Source organism: Brachypodium distachyon, chromosome 3 (genome assembly GCF_000005505.3).
Source record: "Brachypodium distachyon strain Bd21 chromosome 3, Brachypodium_distachyon_v3.0, whole genome shotgun sequence".
Classification (NCBI taxonomy): domain Eukaryota; kingdom Viridiplantae; phylum Streptophyta; class Magnoliopsida; order Poales; family Poaceae; genus Brachypodium; species Brachypodium distachyon.
The window spans coordinates 5390016-5408513 of record NC_016133.3 but is presented as its reverse complement, the minus strand read 5'-3'; the positions used below and the strand labels follow the sequence as shown (position 1 = coordinate 5408513).

The 18498-nt window shown below is 44.4% G+C and overlaps 3 protein-coding genes across 5 annotated transcripts; all 3 read left to right on the top strand.

The window, feature by feature from the left end:
• The first annotated feature begins 2344 nt into the window (after positions 1-2344).
• Positions 2345-3239, top strand: LOC100823683. Its single transcript, XM_010235688.3, has one exon. It carries the CDS (start codon positions 2712-2714, stop codon positions 2952-2954), a length of 243 nt encoding a protein of 80 aa, XP_010233990.1. The 5' UTR covers positions 2345-2711; the 3' UTR covers positions 2955-3239.
• A 4228-nt stretch (positions 3240-7467) lies between these two features.
• Positions 7468-9382, top strand: LOC100821508 (transcription initiation factor TFIID subunit 12b). The gene has a single exon (XM_003571271.4). It carries the CDS (start codon positions 7564-7566, stop codon positions 8869-8871), a length of 1308 nt encoding a protein of 435 aa, XP_003571319.1. The 5' UTR covers positions 7468-7563; the 3' UTR covers positions 8872-9382.
• A 1865-nt stretch (positions 9383-11247) lies between these two features.
• On the top strand, positions 11248-18399 carry LOC100844890. Of its 3 annotated transcripts, XM_024462501.1 has the most exons (23): positions 11250-11526; positions 11641-11999; positions 12185-12284; positions 12413-12497; positions 12581-12661; positions 12741-12875; positions 12997-13118; positions 13316-13480; positions 13561-13666; positions 13792-13897; positions 13992-14105; positions 14198-14370; positions 14454-14571; positions 14817-15041; positions 15590-15780; positions 15872-16039; positions 16165-16270; positions 16349-16480; positions 16570-16728; positions 16811-17014; positions 17107-17301; positions 17390-17461; positions 17894-18399. In XM_024462501.1, the coding sequence occupies exons 1-23, from the start codon at positions 11415-11417 to the stop codon at positions 18005-18007; spliced, it is 3342 nt and encodes a 1113-aa protein (XP_024318269.1). In that variant the 5' UTR covers positions 11250-11414; the 3' UTR covers positions 18008-18399. The 3 variants fall into 3 exon arrangements, with proteins under 3 accessions (XP_024318268.1, XP_010233989.1, XP_024318269.1); XM_024462500.1 differs by having other exon boundaries at positions 11248-11999; positions 17113-17301; XM_010235687.3 differs by having other exon boundaries at positions 11249-11999.
• The last annotated feature ends 99 nt before the right edge of the window (positions 18400-18498 follow it).

Sequence of the window (18498 nt, the reverse complement as noted above, 5' to 3'; positions counted from 1 at the left end):
CAATTTAGTGCATATAGTTAGGGGGAGCCCGTCTATATTTTATTAGCTTGTGTTAAGCTTATTGCATATCATTATTAAGCTTTATTGTTGTATCTTACTGCAAATCGTTGTGTTGTCATCAAACACCAAAAAGGGGGAGATTGAAAGGGCATTTCCCTCCCTAAGTGTTTTGGTGTTAATGACAACATGACATGTGGACTAACCGTGTGCTCGAGTGTTTCAGATTTGAGATCAAATGGCACAAGACGGTTCGTTGTCCTCAAAAAGGAAAAAAGCGTAGCGGTGTTTAGCGGCTTTTTATTTATATTGAGTCGTAGGAACTCCGTACTATAAAGAGGGAGTCCACATGGGAAGGTAATGGGTGAATCAACTTCACGTACACAAATCTACGATATTTGCACCCACATAAAGCCTACCCAAAGTGAGAGAGAGTAAAGACATTTCAGAAAATCATTTCCGGTCCTCCCAGCTCTCCAGGCACCGGAACTTCCGGCCCAACCTCTGGGTGAACCTCCGGGTGCTCTCTGTTACCCCTGACTGGAATATGCGGAACTTCCTCCTGATCGCCGGAACTTCCGGCTGACCTGAACTTTCAGGGGTGCAACCGGAACTTCCACCCGTCACTGCACGAAATACACATAACCGTCAGATTTCGAGGCCACTTAAAGGGGCTTCGTCCCCAATGGGTTTCTTGACAAAAGCACAGCCAAGAACAGCCCCTCTCTCACCCGAAGAACACAAGAGCTTCATTTCCCTTGATCTCCCTCCCTAGTTCCCCCCTTTGATTCATCTTTTGAGGATTGGAGGAGAAGATCAAGATCTAGGGTTTCACCAAGTCAAAAAGTTGATTCCCTTTGTTTGCTTTGTGGATTTTGTTACTCTTGGGATTTTGGGATCCCTAACCGGAAGGTGTCTCATCAAGGCCTCTAATCTTGTGAGGAGGTGCTTGAGAATTCGGGAAGGAGCCTCCAATTAAGTTGTGAAGTTGTGCCCTTCTCCTTGTTTTTAAGGGTTCGACGTTCGCCCTCAAGGAGCCACTAGTGGAACTCACCTCACTTTTATGGTGTTGTGAGAGCTCATCCCACCTTTGTGGTGTGGTGAGTTGGAGAACAGAGTGAGCCTTTGTGGCGCCTCTACCTTTGTGTTAGAGCATTTCTCCAAACGGAGACGTACACCGACCCCAATAGGTGGAACTCCGGTTAAATCTTCGTCTCCCCGTGTGGTATCATTCTTGTCCCTTTACTTACTCGCAAAGCTTAATTATTTATCTTGTGCTTCGGCTATCAAGCAAGTTTCAATTGATTATCTATTGCTTGTGCCCGTGCTTCGGCTGTTGCATCATACTAGGGGTGTTCATCATTTAGATGTTTTAGTGAACCCATGTATTGATGCTTGTATCCCATAAAAGTGAAAAGAAAAAAAAAATTGTTAGTCGCCTATTCAACCCCTCTCCCTCTCTAGTCGACCGTACCGATCTTTCACCAACCCATATTACTTGTCTCAAATTAGCCCAAATATGGATGTACCTGTGTTTAAAAAGCATCTAGATACATGTAATATTTCGACAAGAAATTCCGGACGGAGGGAGTAGTAGGGTTTCTTGATCAGCTTATGTTAGAGTTTGGCATATGTATCGCATCGAGTGCATGCGTCCACGAATAGGACATTGAGGGAGCTTCTCCAATACTAGGCAGCCACGGGCAAGCGGCGTGCCGTGAGCACCAATATGACGGGCTCCTTCTTGCCCTCGCGTACACAGGACGCCAAAACCTGTCACGGAGCGCACTGGCAACATCCGAAAATGGCAACGACGAGGTGGCGGCAATGGCCACAATTAGAGATGGGCGAGGATGGCATCGAGGAGGAGGAACAACGAGATGGCTGGCACGAAATTAGCCACAAAAAAAAACTAGTTTTCCGTATTCAACCAGCGTTCTATCCTTTGTCTGACGTGGCAGACACTTTGCCGTTATTACCCTCCCAAGACTCTTTTTGAATTAAGATGTAGCATTAAGACTAGTTCAGCGAGTTAAATATGCATTTGTGAGTTCTTGGACTAAATTGTTCATTTAATGTGAGTTTATTGACCGTTTGTGTATTTCATTCTTCAAAGTGTTACATTTGTGCAATACATAATCATCTTCCGAGTAAGAAATTTAGATTCAAAATTTATTTAAAACTCATGTTCACTAAATTGCTAAGATTTTTCGGTTTCCGCAGTTACCACAAATCCAAAAAAAATGATGATTGTTTTTTTCTTACTGTGCCGCGCTGAACTTATTTTATAATCTGTGCTAGAAAAATACATATAAAAATAAGAAAAAGTTTGCCAAACATGTAAGTAAAAAACGGGTGAGGAAAACGGAGTGATAGTCCACGGCAAACGCAGCCGCGCGGGTGCTCTGCGCTCTGCGCTTGTCGGGGACAAGTCAAAAGCCACAGCGGTGAGGGTGAGAGCTCCCTGACCTCACCGGGCGGCGGATGGATGGGCAGACCACCGAAGTCTGAAGCACGGGCGCATTTAATTATTAACCGGCAGGCAGCGACCGATTCCTCTCCCTTCCCTTGGATAAAGCTAAGCATCTCCCTCGTTCCCTCCACCCAAGCAAATACTCCAGCTCCTCTTCGTTTCATTTCACCCCACTCAGCCGCTCTCGATCGTGCCGCAGAGCCAGGAGATCGATCGACAAGCAGGAGAAGGAAGAGCTGTCATGTCGGGCGTGGTCTTGGAGCTCCACGACGGCGGCGGGGCGGACGTGGTGTTCTGCGTCGTGATCCTCTGCCTGTCGGCGCTGTCCATGGTCTTCTTCGCGGCCTCCTCCGCCGCCGCCGCCGGCGACGGCAAACGGAAGCGGCGCTCCGAGGGGAACGGGCCGGTGTTCGTCGGCGGCAGGGGCTGCGGCTGCGGCGGCTGCCGCGCCGGCGCCGGCGTCTGCGGCACCTACCTCTCCTGATCGCCGCTACTCCGCTCATCCGGTAAACCTTGTCCGGTATCTCTGCTCATGTACATAGATATAACAACAAAGCATACTGATGCCTGGCCGGCACGTATAGAATGGAGCCGGCAGCTATACGGTGCTCTCTTTACCCTCTCTCTCTCTCTCTCTCGATCGCTGGCTCTGCTTGTACAAGTACAACAGCACCTCGTGTGAATTAACTGCAATAACATGGTGTGTTCCATCCGTTCCGTGAATAAAATCGTCGAGCGGCAATACCCATGCTCGATCACTTGTTTGTTGTTCTTCTTCTGCTATCTAGTTTCTGGATTTGATGGAACAGTAGCGGACGCCCATATAAGACCATGCATACGCATATGCTCTGCTAACCGCCTAGAGCAGAGGAAAAATGAACACTGTTTCGTTGGGGGCAGACACCAAACGAGACTCATCCTCCCGAGTACAGTGTAATTGGACCAGAAGAAGAATTCAGGGCAGCACCGTACCGGACAGCCGGATAGGGACGCCCACCTCGTCGGCCAACTACCCCCAATCAATCCACGAGAAAGTCCATTTCGGGATTTCGACACCTAAACCACCAAGCATTCGGTTGTTGCACATGAAAAAGGAAGTATTCGATCGGTTGATGCATGTCAGAAAATAAGTGGTAGTATTCCCGGTTGTTGCATGTCAAAAAAAGGACTAAAGGAGTGCTCCGTATTTCAGTCATGTACATGGACGATGCTCTTGTCTACACGGTGTTGGCAAGAAGAAGTGACTCGATCTTATCCTATCCTAGTAGTAAATTATACTCCCTTGTTACGAAATGTACTAAGCTTAAATTTGTTCTGAGTTAAATTTCTTAAACTTTGGTCAAGTTTATAGAAAAATATACTACTAGCATGTATGTCTCTAAATTAGTTTTATTTAATCCAGCACGACATAGTTTCAAAGTATGCATATGATTTTCTATATGTATATGTATTGTTGTACATTTGGTCAAACTTTAACAAGTTTGATTTAAAACAAAATTAGGACTTCTTACATTTAGAAACGGAGGTAGTTTTTGTTTTAGTTATGATTGTTCTTTGTTTGTAGAAGATGCATCAATTAATGATCTTCTCACCTACATTCTTCTTCGATGGTTACATCAATTCCTTGTATTTTCCCTGGTTCGAAACAAAATGTCCTTGTATTCTCCCCATTCGTGCGCTAGAAATCAAAATGCCCAGGAAACCTTGTTCCGCTGACGAAGCCGATAGGAAGTTGAAATGAAATCATCGGACGACACATGCTTGGAACACAAAACACACAAGAAAAGGACAAGCAAAATCCACTCTTCCAGCGAAATCACGAGACTCTAGGTGCAAGAGTTTGAAGCTGATCTTATGTGACTTATTTAATCTGTATGGGTGACGTGTCACTCACATGCCTGCAATCGCCTTGTAGCCTTCTTAGAGCAACAGCAATGTATAAGGTCACAATTGTAATAAGATGGGACCCATGTCCTAGGCTTATGACATGCAAAAAATCTCACATCAGCTTATGTGGCGAAACTTAACCTTAAGCTAGACCCCATGTGTAAGAAAACGTGCCTGGATTTTGGCAAGAGACAAGCACCAATGTGTACTTCATCTATAGATATAAATAATCTTTTATGTCTGATGGGCTGCCCACAAGCTTATGGGTCGCCCATAAGCTTTTGAACTCGTTAACAGGCACCGCAATGTGTAATGTTGACCTTAAGGTTCAATTTTTTTTGCTTATGAACAGCTTTTATAGCATATTGTGGATACGCTTAGGAATTTTTGTTCCGCGTGTAACTGCAGGCTTGCTTGAAACTCTGAGAACTTTAGTAAGGGAAGTGCTTCTTTGCTTTCTGAAAAAAAATATGCACACTTTTTAATGCACAATTAAAGGCCCAGATTAGATGAGCAACCTCGGCAGAATTTTAGGAGATAATTTAACTGCTAAGCTTAGTCCTCGCTGGATCTGACGCTGGCTGTTGCTTTCTGGACAAATCTCAAAGCACATGAAATACCTAGCAGTTAGAAACATTGACGGATAACCATCACTATCTGGCTGCGAGCACTGGCCGTCGTAAGCCTGACCAAAGATACCCTACACAAAAATCTGTCGTGTTTGCTCTTTCAATCTGGGCAATTTGATGTGCATCGAAATCCGTGTAGTTTCTTTTTTCCAGGAAGCATATAGAAGCACTTAATGATATTTTTTTTTCGGACTACATGCATCAACCGATGAATGAGCATAAGCATTTACTTTCTTTTTTGAGAAAAGGAAAACATAACACCATTGGAGCAGATATATGTGGTAAGCCCGAGGTGCAACCTTTTTGTCCCTTATTGTGACCGTTTGCATACTCCATGGAGTTCTCTTCATGAAATTTCTTCGACTCTGTTCCTCACCGCTGATGGATGGATTGGGTGTATAAAGAACATAAGTTGTATCGGAGCACATCAAACCACAAGTCAAGTTTACCAGGTTTTTTTTAAGGCTCGCCAGTTCGACCTGATCGGCTTATGGTCAGTTGGCTCAAGTACGGATGTTGACCCGATTCTAGTTTTCAGGAACAGAGAGAGTATTTCACTTGTGTTGTTTGGTTCACGAAAGTAAATATATCAAAATAACCGGTTGCTCATCCATTGCCGCATATCCTCCTGGATGAAAGTTAGAGATGGTACACGTATCGTCGTAATTTTTTGTTTTTTGCGCACTAGTAAGTTTCATTGAAGTTGACTGGTGCATGCAATCTAGTCGATAAAAGTACGTTCCAATTTGCTTCACACTTTCATCTAACAGGTCTCTTGTGTCATACAATGGTTTAAAGAAACCAACTGTATGTCACGTCGGTAAAATACGTATCTCCGATGGTTCAATGACCCTATATGAATACGAGAAACATGTTTCCGCACTGCATTTTAAGATTTTGTTAAAGTGATGACCGAATTGCCCGCACTAATCAATTTGGACGACAAGTTCACCTATCTTAGGCATCAGACGACCCCTTAGTAAAAAAACATTATGCAGCAAAGACAATTTTCAATTGTAAGAAAAAACATAAACATCTTACTAAATGAGCGATACTTATTATGGATCGGAGGGAGTACTAGGTAACTAGACGCTACGATAATCCAACCTTTGCTGTAACAAAAAGATGTAATTCTTATGACTAGAGACACAACACAATGTTTTTTGTGTGCAGGTGGCGTAGAAGTTTTTGCTTTATCACCAATACGCGCCCTGCCAAAAGTAGGTGTGCTCACGCTCCCAGGACTAGCGTTTGCTTCAGCGCCTGCAAGTTGGCGAGCCCACGTGACGTCCATGCAAAAGCATCCGCGTTAGTTCTCTTTTGGCCCCATGCACGGGTGAAACGCGGGTGGCAAAACCATTCGCCAAACCGTGGACGAGCCAACACTTTACGATGGTGGATCGAGATACTAGTTGATTTTTGTCGTGTGTTTTTTTTTGCCAATTGATTTGTTTCTGCAAAAAAAAAAGTTACTCAGTTAATTTGTTAGAGTTTTGTTAACTTTTTTCCCACAAATTTGTTTAGAGTTTGCCATAGTCCAAAGTAGCTGCCGCGTGATTTTTATGTTGACCCGGTCTTTAAGAGGCACCCGGAGGCGATGCGTCGGAATGCTTTTTGTGTGCAGGTGGCGTAGAAGTTTTTACTTTATCACCCATACGTGCCTTGCCAAAAGTAGGTGTGCTCACGCTTCCGGGACCAGCGTTTGCTTCGGCGCCCGCAAGTTGGCGAGCCCGCATGACGTCCCTGCAAAAGCATCCGCGTTAGTTCTCTTTTGGCCCCACGCACAGGTGAAACGTGGGTGGCAAAGCCGTTCGCCAAACCGTGGGCGAGCCAACATTTTAGCGTGGTGGATCGAGTTACTGGTTGATTTTTGTTGTGTGTTTTTAGCCGATAGTTGATTTGCGAAAAAAGTAAGAAAAAAAAGTTACTCAGTTAATTTGTTAGAGTTTTTTAACTTTTCTTCCACAAATTTGTTTAGATTTTGCCATAGTCCAAAGCAGCTGCCTCGTGATTTATATGTTGACCCGGTCTTTAAGAGGCACCCGAATCGTGATGGGTCAGAATATTTTTTGTGCAGCTGGCGTAGAAGTTTTTGCTTTATCACCCATACGCACCCTGCCAAAAGTAGGTGGGCTCACGCTCCCAGAACTAGCGTTTGCTTCGGCGCCCGCAAGTTGGCGAGCCCGCGTGACGTCGCTGCAAAAGCATCGTGTTAGTTCTCTTTTGGTCCCACGCACGGGTGAAACGCGGTGGCAAAACCGTGGGTGAGCCAACATTTTAGCGTGGCGGGTTGAGATACTAGTTGATTTTTGTTGTGTGTTTTTAGCCGATAGTTGATTTGTTTCTGGGGAAAAAAAAGTTGTTCAGTTAATTTGTTAGAGGTTTTTATCTTTTTCTCACAAATTTGTTTAGAATTTGCCACAGTACACTAGGCAGCTGCCGTGTGATTTTTATCTTGACCCGGTCTTTAAGAAGCACCCCAACACAACGCGTCGGAATCACCCATCATCACGCAACCGTCCACCCCGCGTCGTCTCCGACGCCGCTGCCGCCCCCCAAACCCTACACCCGCCCGCCATGGCGGACCCGTCATCCGCCGCCGCCGCCGCCGCATCGAAGGCGTCCGGCCAGTTTGCAGCCTCTGTCTCCAGCCCGCAGAACCCCAACCCCCAAATCCCTCCGTCCCCTTCCGCGCAGGTCGACCCGGCCGCGGCTGCTGCAGGAGGCAGATCCATGGACCCCGGGCCGCAGCTGCAGGCGCCTTCGCCCGCGCAGGCGGCTGATGGCGTGGGGCGCTTCGGCGGGATCCACCGCTCTGGCCCGGCCTCCCGCGGCCCCGCCGTCGTCGGCCAGCTTCCACGGTACGCGGCAGCGGCCGGGATGAGCTTCCCGGCCGCCGGAGCTCAGGTGAGTCAGCAGCTATCTCCGATCGCGGCCATGCTTGGGCAGGGGCAGCCGAGGATGCTGCAAGGGCAGGGCAGCGCGGCACACTACGGGCTCCAGGGGCTCCAGTTCCAGTCACCGATGATGGCGCAGCCAAGCCAGAGGGGCACAGTACAAGGCGCACAATTCAGTACTGCGAATGCAGCTCAAGGCGGCCAATCCATGGGAGGAGGAGTCATGGCTATGGGTACTTCTGGGTTGAACCAGATGAGACCAAATGGAATATCATCCCCATATGGTGCTCAGCAACGTTTTGCCCCTGGACAAATGAGGCCACAGCAACTATCTGGATCACCCCAAATTGGGCATACTATGCAAATGTCGCCAATGCAACAGCAGCAGCAGCAGCAATGGCCGAAACAGATGCAATCGACCACCGCCTCACCTGCTCCTTCGCATAAATTTCAGCAGGAACAGATGATGTTACTGATACACCAACTTCGGCAGAGAGGATTGAATGACCAACAGATTGCGCACACGATAAAACAGATTCCGCGTGTGAATGCTCAACAGCTGAACCAGCAGCAACTTCGACAGCAGCAACAATCTCCTAGGATGCCGCCATCTGCCTCCCAGAATCCTGCGGGCTTGGCAGGATTGCAGCCCGTGGCAGGATTGCAGCCTGGGGTTGCACCTTTGTCAGGCGGAGCCGTGGCCGGTGTAAGCACAAGTCGTCCAGTAGCTCCAGGAACTAGCCAGCTTCTTGGGAAGAGGAAGATACAAGATTTGGTTGCGCAGCTGGATCCCCTCGGCAAGGTTGATCCAGAAGTGGAGGATCTAATGCTGGAGATCGCCGACGACTTCATTACCTCGGCAACGGCATTCGCCTGCAAGCTTGCAAAGCATAGGAAATCGTCGGTTGTGGAAGCCAAGGACATGCTGCTGCACCTGGAGAAGCATTGGCACCTGTCTGTCCCTGGATTCTCGCAGAAGAGGATGTGAATCTGGAGACAAATTCTATGAAGGCATTGGTTGAAAGTGAGTTTTACTTAGAAAAAGGTTTGAATCATATTAGAGATAGATATAGATCCTTGTAAATGGAAAAAGAACATATAGTACCATCATAGCTAGGCATCTGGGAATGAAGTGCTGTTATTGATAGACCATCAACCTGTTTAGTTCTTGCACATCATAGTAGGTAGATGGAGCTACAGAAGTGTATAATCATGTCCTTGTTGATCATCATGTACCTGCTGCGAACTTTTTATTAGTAGGATAGCTACAGTTTTTGCTATTTTCTAGCTAGTTGGTCTGTAATTTGTCAAAACCCAGATGTTTAAGCCGTCATCATGATGGTTTGTTATTATTGTTGGTCCGCTTGTTTGGGAGTCTTAAAAGACATAAGACAACCGAGTGGATAGAAGTAGAGCGATATGAGTAGCATGTATAAGGCTCTCTTCTTTCGTGGGTCATTGGATGTACTGTGAGCCCGATATACAAGCATTTTTGGTTTGATCCTCAATTAGCACTACCAAGACAAGGCCGCCAAAATTTTGCCGAGGTCTGGTTGTTGTTTGCAGCCATTGTGATGACCAGCTTTATTTTTGGTAAAATAGTTAGGTCTTCATTTGATTTGTACTTTGTAGCCATAAAACAAAAAAGCGTTTTGCAAAGTTTCGGTGAGCTAGCGTTTGGTTTGATCCGAGGTTTATTGGGACTGGGAAGGAGGCACGGTGCCATGCAGATAAACAGGGAGCTTTGCTTTTGAAGTTTTGTTTGTGTTGTGCGTTCGGGCAGGAGTGTTCGCTTCTTCTGCCCGTCGTTGCAACTTCTACGCCCGCCCAATTCACCGTCGCCATTGAAATCTGCCGACAGAAGCGAACCTGCATGACTGCCTCGCATCAGAGCATCTCCACACCCCTGGAAACGAAAGGACACGACTGATTTGCAGTCATGTCAACCAATAAACCAGAATGTTACGTTCTTCTCCTATTTTGAGTTTAGAATCAGTCAATCAATTTTGAGTTTAGGAACCCTATCACCACTCCCATGTACCTCCACCTCTACTGCCAACTGTCCGGTGTGCCGCCGGACAAACTGATGTCACCATCGTGTTCCTGGAGTTCTCGTGGTTTCAATTTTGTGTTTACCAACTTATTATGGCAGCCATCTCTTAGCTAGTTTATGCATCAGTTCCTTTGCCAACCGTTGCATGCCCTTCGTACAAGGGTTCATCCTTGGCCTCAAGAACTGGAGGTTCGAAACACCAACCATGGATGGGATATTCAAACGGAGCGTAGACGTAATTATGATAACTGACAACCAGTCTGTGGGAACCCTCTTGATTTCTCTTAGTTTCCAAACCCCCTTTCTTTCTCTTATTTCTTCTCTTTTTTCTCCTTTCTGTCTAGTGCAGTCTCTTGTAAATCTTTCTACCTGCTAATATATGGAAAGCCAGCAGTTGCTGGAACTTTCAAAAAAAAAAGATAACTGACAACCAGATCCACGGCAAACAAATTATCCAAGTGGGCAGGTTGTGAGATTAAACGATCGAATTCATTGTGGGTTGGCGTGCAATTAATGATGAAACTAAACACGAGCCTAACAAAAGGGATATTAAGGATTTTTTAGTCGCAGCTAACACACCAAAATGAGCATTACTGCAGTTTTCGTAATCCGGTCTGTCTCGCCTGTTTTTTCTATTTATGTCTGGCTAACCGACCTTTTCAAGACGAATTATAAAATACTCCCTCAATTTGAAAATGTAGATGTATACATTTTGTTGACCGTCAAATCTTCCAAGTATTTATAGTATTAACACCATGAAAATATTACCGCAAAAAAAACACCATGAAAATATTTTTCATAGTGGATCTAATTAACTTGATTTAGCATGTAGTAAGATGTTAACATTTGTTGGTACAATCTTGATTAAACTTCAAATTTAGACAATCAAATTTTTTTATGTCTTTTCATACTTCCCATATTAACTGACTTCTAGACGTTTTAGACATAGATACATTGATATTTAGATAAATTTGAGTCGCTTAATATTTATTTGGACGGATAGTACTCTGCTAATCTACTAAGTTCAGCCTAAGTGTTGAACGGTCAACTAAGCCAAAATGGATGGATAGTTTTGTCCATTGGTATCTTGCTGACACTCGGGTTCCAGAATCCAGTGGACAAAGCCGACCCAAAGTCCAGACACGAATGGGGGCTCTGTGAATAGAGATAGCTGCATAGGCTGTAATTCTCACACAAAAAAAAACTGCGTAGGCTGTAGGACAGACTGCCGTGCTCCAGCTCAGCGAAGATCCATTCAAGCCCGCGCCCGAGAAACTAGCCGTTACAACCCCCACTTTCCCCACTACTCTACCTCCTAGTATTCCTCTTCTTCTGCTGCCACGGCACGACCACACGCCCTCCTCTCTCCTCTTCGCAACCCCCAAACCTCAGCCATTAATCCCCAAGCGTAAATCCCCCGAACCCACAGCGAGATCGATCCATATCTCCGCCTCCCTGGCGCGCGACGGACGGCGACGATGATGTTCACGGAGGGCCTCGACGAGTCGGCGATCAGCTGGATCAAGCAGGGCACGGACACGCCCCCGGCCTCTCGGTCTCCGCTGGCGGAGCGGCCCCCGCTGGCGCAGATCCCGGCGGCGCCGAGGAGCCCCGCGCTGTACAACCGGGCGTGCGCCGCCGCCGGCCTCTTCTCCCCCAAGAGCCTGCTGCCGCCCGTTCGGACCACCGCGCGCCACTCGGGGCTCCTCGGCCGCCATTCCTCCGTGCTCCTCGCCGCGGACTCCGAGGACGAGTACGAGGAGGCGGAGGGGGAGGAGAGCGTCGCGTCGTGGGGGCTCACCGAGGAGTGCGGCTACGGCAACTTCTCCGATCACACGGCCGAGGAGGACGCGGTGTGCTCCAGCGACTCCAGCTTGTTCCGGAGGGCGAGGGACCTGTACGCCGCCGGGGGTGACGACGAGGTCACGTCACAGTTCAGCCGGAGGGGCGTCGGGCTGGCCCGGGGGCAGTCCAAGGAGAACCTCCGGGTCGAGGTGCGAGCCGCGGCCGCGTTTGACGGGAAATACTCCCGTGGTCAGGATCCGGTCGACACCAGCTTGCATGTAAGGATGCTTCTCTCTAGCTTGATTGGATCTACTTTGCAATGTAAATTGGCGATTACTGAACTCTATTAATTAATAGTTCCATGTTCTTACATGCTTGATAACTACAGTAGAATTTTTCCCAGGTGAGGCAATTGTGCTCGCAAAAGTAAGTAGCAACTTTAATTGTTACTATTTTTCTACAGGAACGTCACGTTGACGTACAGAAATTTCAGAATTTCGGGCCACCAAGTGCTCCCCCAATTGCACGAGATGAGGAGGAGGACGGCATTTTTGACACAGTTGGTGAGAGCACCGGATCACGTTTTATGGCAAACACAGTTTGATTGTATTTCCTTGGCCTGGCCTGGAATGCATAATTACTGGCCATTACTTGATTGTATTTCCTTGACCATTACTTGATGTGCAAACAGCTGAAACGAATGGAGTCCTTGAGAGGACTGGGATCTCATCAGTGGCAGATATACTGGCTCAAGATGTTCATGAGCTTCCTACTAGGTACAGCCTGGGATCATAATTCTGAGTGCTTTTAGCATTTACACTTTGGATTAGTTCAAGCTAACGATTGTAATGCTATTCAGTACAAATGTGCATGAAGATGGTGTTCATGTGCCATACCTCGAGAATAATTTATTAGCTCAGATACCAAGCTTCACGACCAAGTGCGTTTTGATTTACTTGTTACACATCTGCTTTTCTTTACTGCTTCCTGTTCTTATGCGTCGCTCTTTTACTTGACAGCGTCCAAAATGCATGGCAATCGTTTGTTGCATATGATGCGTGCTTCAGGCTTTGTCTGAATGCGTGGGCAAGAAATTGCATGGAGGCTCCAGAATTCCTTCGTGACGAGTGCATGGTGCTGCGAAGCGCCTTCGGGTATGCAATATCTTAGTATCTTATCCATGAATTTATGTTCTGAGTAATCTGGTGTTCTGTTACTTGACCACAATTTGCCTTTGACCGCACAGCTTAATTATGACCTCTTTCTGATGAATAGAATACAGAAATTTTTGCTTCATCCAAGGTATAAGAATCAAGATGATGCAACACATGCCTATGATAAGGATGAAAGTTGTACCATGAAGGCAAGGAAACTTGTTAGACAGATTGAGATTGAAGGTATGCATCAGCAAGCATGGAACATCTTTTATCTACATTATGCCTCATGTTTGTAGATCATAAAATATCCTTGGCTAAATTGGTTTTGAAGACGGTAAGTTAACAACCAAAGCATGTCATGACTGCAATACATAGGCTAGTTAGGCATGTTTTTGAAATTTTAATCTTTGCACTCACATTTCAATGTTTGCTAACAGTACAAAAGATACGTGTTGTTCCGCAAAGACCAAAGCTTCGGGCAACATCATCCTTTAGAAACCTATACGTGCAAGCTGGTAGTGAGTATGTCAGACAGATCTCTAAAATTCTGAAGAGCCAGGTTACGATGTTGACATCCACATCATCAACATCTTTGCCAGAAGGTTAAGAGGGCGCATTTAATTTTCTACGGCTTGTACGTGCCTGATTTTATTTCCATAGTAACACAATATCATACTTGCAGAAATGTTCACATGCACGATAGAACTGCAAAGCTCCTGCAAAGGTCAGCAAAGAGATTCCATTTCTCCACAATATTTGAAACCAGGGACTGGTGAATCTCAACTCTTGTAAGTTCTAACCTAGCTATGATTCTGTTATACACCTGCATGTTTGTTCTACCAATGGAATTAAGAAGACTTGTTTGGATAATGTTATCGAACCATCAATTAATATTTTAATACATATGATTCAGTTACCTAGAGAGCCAGGGGGATGCTATTCTTGTTGAAGTACAAGACAACAATAGGGTTGTCATAGGCCGTGCAAAAATTCAAGTTTCATCATTCACTGATACCCATGTATGTACTGCTCACCCTCATTGGCGCAATTGATTCATGACTTGTACTAAAAGATGACTAAACTTCATTTCTCATATGTGCACATCTGAAACAGCAAGAGGAAATCACTAGGTGGTGGCCTCTATACCTTGAGGATGATGAATGTGTGGGCAAAATTCAGCTTTGTATGAATTTGTCCATGTCTACCGACAATTATGGATCTGCAAAGGTATTTTTCTTCTTTTCTTTTCCTGCTCAGACAATGATGAATGTGCAAATTTTTAGCATATGTATTAACCATATATGGCATCGGAAAACTAGATGCTGCAGGGTGGTCTAGCTGTGGATACAATTATATACGACATGGTTCTGGAAGCAGCAATGAGAGCTCAAAAGTTCAACAGCAAAATGCTGCACATCAGTGGTTCATGGAAGTGGTTGTTGGATGAATTTTCTGATTACTATGGGGTATCAGACTCATATAGAAAATTGAGGTGATAAATTACTTACCTGCATGCGTTCAATGATGTCTAGTAAATATAGCAGAACATGATATTATTATGCATGAAATTTACAGGTACTTGTCTTTCATTATGAACGTGGCAACGCCAACAAAGGATTGCTTGGAACTTACGTACAATCTGCTTCTCCCTGTCATGAAAGCACGGAATGATAGAACTTTGACAAGACAAGAGGTAATCTTTTCACTAAAAAAGGCTCATGCATATACTGGTCAATAATTCATAGATAACGGTTGAAAACATTAAATGTCCTAGCAGATACGATATACACTATTTAAAAAAAATGTGTATGTAAATTCAATAATTCATGGTAACGCAATTTGCTTGTAATGGTAGAAATTATGCCAGCAAGTGAACAGTTTATGGTAGAAAGTGGGTAGCATTTTATGGAGCCTTGATTATTTCTTATTTATGTACAGAGAAGTATACTGCTTGACTGTGAAGATAGGATCAACAGTCTCCTTGGTGTAGTGTTCGAAAATTACAAATCATTGGACGAACACTCTCCTACTGGCCTGTCGGACCTATTTGGCCCCATAGCTGATTGTGCCGCACCAGCTTTGGCACCTGCAGTTCAGATATTCAGCGTACTGCATGACATACTATCCAATGAAGCGCAAAACTTACTTAGGAACTACCTGCAGGTTAGACATCTTTTCATTCCGATGTGATTTGTGTTTGCCCAGAGCAATGAATCTTGTACCTTTCTCTTCATGCAACTATGATTTGTGAATGTTAGGATGGTGGACTTTTCTACTTTGAAATTAAAATTACCTTTATGCTCATTGTTCAAACACTGTGCAAGGCAACATTTTTCCTGTTATGAAACATTTCCATGTTAACGAATGTTTATTAGCCCAGTTGGGAGACATTGTGCATATATCATTGCTGATTTTGTTAGTGATGCATGCAAATCTAGGAAAACATACAAATTCACTCATGGTGCAAACTTATATTACAAAAAATCTACTCCCTCCGATCCTAAATTGTTGTCGAAATATTACATGTATCTAGACGCTTTTTAAGAATAGATACATCCATATTTGAGCAAATTTGAGTCAAGAATTTAGGATCAGAGGGAGTACAACATACTGTATTGCATTCAGGTTTCAGATTAGTATAAATGAAGGAAATGCTTTTTGTTGATTATTTGAATACCCAGAGCTGAACAACATAAATCTCCCTTTTACAGACTGCTGCAGCAAAGAGGTGCAGGAGGCATATGATTGAGACAGATGAGTTCATGTCGAGCAATAATGACAGCCTTCTTACAGACCCAATGACTATCTCTGCCGCATATCTCAAAATGAAAACACTATGCATTAGTATAAGTCATGAAATTCAAGCTGACATCAAGATTCACAATCAGAATATACTTCCAAGGTAGCATATGCTACTTCCTCTAGTAAAATAATTTTTGTTCTGTTTAGATACTACTCAAAACTTCCCTCACATTCATTTTTGTGTCTTTTAGTTCCATAGATCTGCCAAACATAGCAGCATCCCTCTATAGTACAGAACTCTGCAAACGATTGAAGGGTTTTCTATCTGCAAGTCCCCCGTCAAGACCGCTACAACATGTCGCTGAACTGCTGATTGCGACTGCTGATTTTGAGAGAGATCTTGACTCCTGGGAAGTGAGGTAAGATACAATTGAATGCTTCTTCTACTGTTACTGTTTTCTCCAGTTGATACAGGTGTCGCAAGGGGCCCAAACTGCAACGTTAGTTTTAGCGGATTCATTTTGTTTCGTTCATACAATTGCAGACCTATTCCCGGGGGTGTGGTTTCGAGGGAATTGTTTCATGACTACATTATGGTGTGGATTGAAGATACTCGGTTGCACTTACTTGATTATTGCAAAGCTGAGAAGGTAATCGTACACAAATACTAGACAAAAAAAAGATTGGAAGTTTAACTTCCTTGCATAATCCCTCGCCTGCCCCTGCAGTTATCATGCCCTGCTGCAACATCGACAACATCACCATTTGTTGAGCAAATTTATGAGCAGATAAAAGAGAGCATAAGTGAGTATGGAGTGGTTATCAACAGATGGCCTCAGTATCTGATGAGTTTGGAGAATGTACGTACACGTTTGCTCTTCTGTATCAGATATTCAGATCCCATGCTACTCATGCAATGGACTCAATTGATATTCCCTTTCTCATTCAGGCTATTGCTGACGTGGAAAGAGAAACTATGAAGGCACTAGAAAAGCAATACATGGAGACTCTAATGCCTCTAAGAGATGGCATACCAAAAATTCTTGAGAAGCAGGTGCAAAGACTGACGAGAAGACAATCAATAGCTCCATATATTGTCCCAAATCAGGTATATATATGCTTGCATCATATCACACAGTTTGTTGCAGTTGTTTGTTCATTAATGACCAGTTCATTATTCTTCCTCACAGTTAGGAACATTCATGAACACGGTTAAAAGAATGCTAGATGTGTTACACTGCCGAATTGAAGATATCCTTAAATCATGGGCAGCATATCTAACTATATCAAACGGGAACACAGTTTTCGGAGAACAAATGAATTCTATCACAGTCATGTTGAGGAAGAAGTACAAGAAATACCTGCAAGCAATAGTGGAGAAGATTGCCAGTGATGTAAGAATGATTCTGACACATTCTTAACATTATTGTCAGACCTGATTCAATGTTTATATGAGGTCATAAATTTTATTAACCAATGGTTTCAGAATCAGGCTAACCGGACGACGAGGCTAAAACGAATTCTTGAAGAAACAAAAGAGACTGAAGGTGAAAGTGAAATGCGCGAAAGAATGCAGGCTCTCTCTGCCCAGCTTTCGGATTCCATTCACAATCTCCACAAGGTCTTTTCCAGCAGAATATTCGTGGCCATTTGCCGAGGTTTCTGGGATAGGTTGGGCCAGGTAAATATGAGCAAGAAAGATACAGCTCTGGTGATTTCCTAGCACTGCCATGCCGATTTGTACTTAGATATCGACATTATTTTGGCAGATTGTGTTGAGATTCCTCGAGAGCAGAAAGGAGAACAGGATTTGGTACCGCGGATCAGATTATGCTTTAGGGGTAAGCCCACACTCAGCACCAAGATCTAAAGTTATTAGGAAAGCAACTTTATAAGAATCAATTACTATTTTTAGTACATGAGATAAATTACTTCGTAACAGTTTGGATATGACTACTGTAGGGATGCAAGCGGATTTATACCCTGCTTCCAGGTCAATCTCCAAATCCACAAATCTTAGCATTAGATTATACTTGTGGATTTGGAGATTTATTTAGAAGGGGGTATAAACGGGATTCCGCTTGGATCCCTGCTACCATGCATATTAAGTTTCAGTGATGTAAGAATGATTCTGACACATTTCGTCCAAGTGACGAGAAGTTATTTCCCTATGAAATTCTAGAACAGAATGCAATCACTCTGACAAAAACAGCACAGCCTTAGAGTGAGTGTCAGAGTAGTGTATACTTACCCTGAGGAGCTATGTTGTGCAGATCCTGGATGACGTCTTCGCGTCAGAGATGCAAAGACTGCTGGGCAATGCTCTCCAGGACAAGGACTTGGACCCACCGCAATCGGTGATCGACGCCCGATCGATCCTCTGTTGAGGCAGTCTGGATGAAGAACTGTGAAACAGTTAGATGGACCTCTGCTGGTAATTCTGCTGAGAAGATCTGAAATATGTCTGAGGCCTGAGTTTGGTCGCAGAGATTGATTTTGATTTCTTTTATAGTTTGGTGTGCAGAATATATATGTATACAGGTCGAGAATGGCCCCGATTCTTTTTGTTCATAGCGTCTTGTTAATTGTTCCAAAGAAGTAGAGAGAAGTTGCATAACTGACTGTTGCTAAGCAAGATTTGCTTTCCGAAGCGTGTACTTAGTATGTGCTTGTTTCACAGTTCGTTGTATGGCTGGACTTAAGAAATTTCATGTGTCAGCCAGTGAAATACTATGAATTTTGCTGACATGGAATCTATCTTCATGGTGGTTGTTTTTAAGTACCAATATGCATTCAGTTTATAACAAAATAATTTCACAACATCTCTCTCTGTCGATTTGCAATCCATCGGTCTGATTTCTCAAACTATAAACGCAGA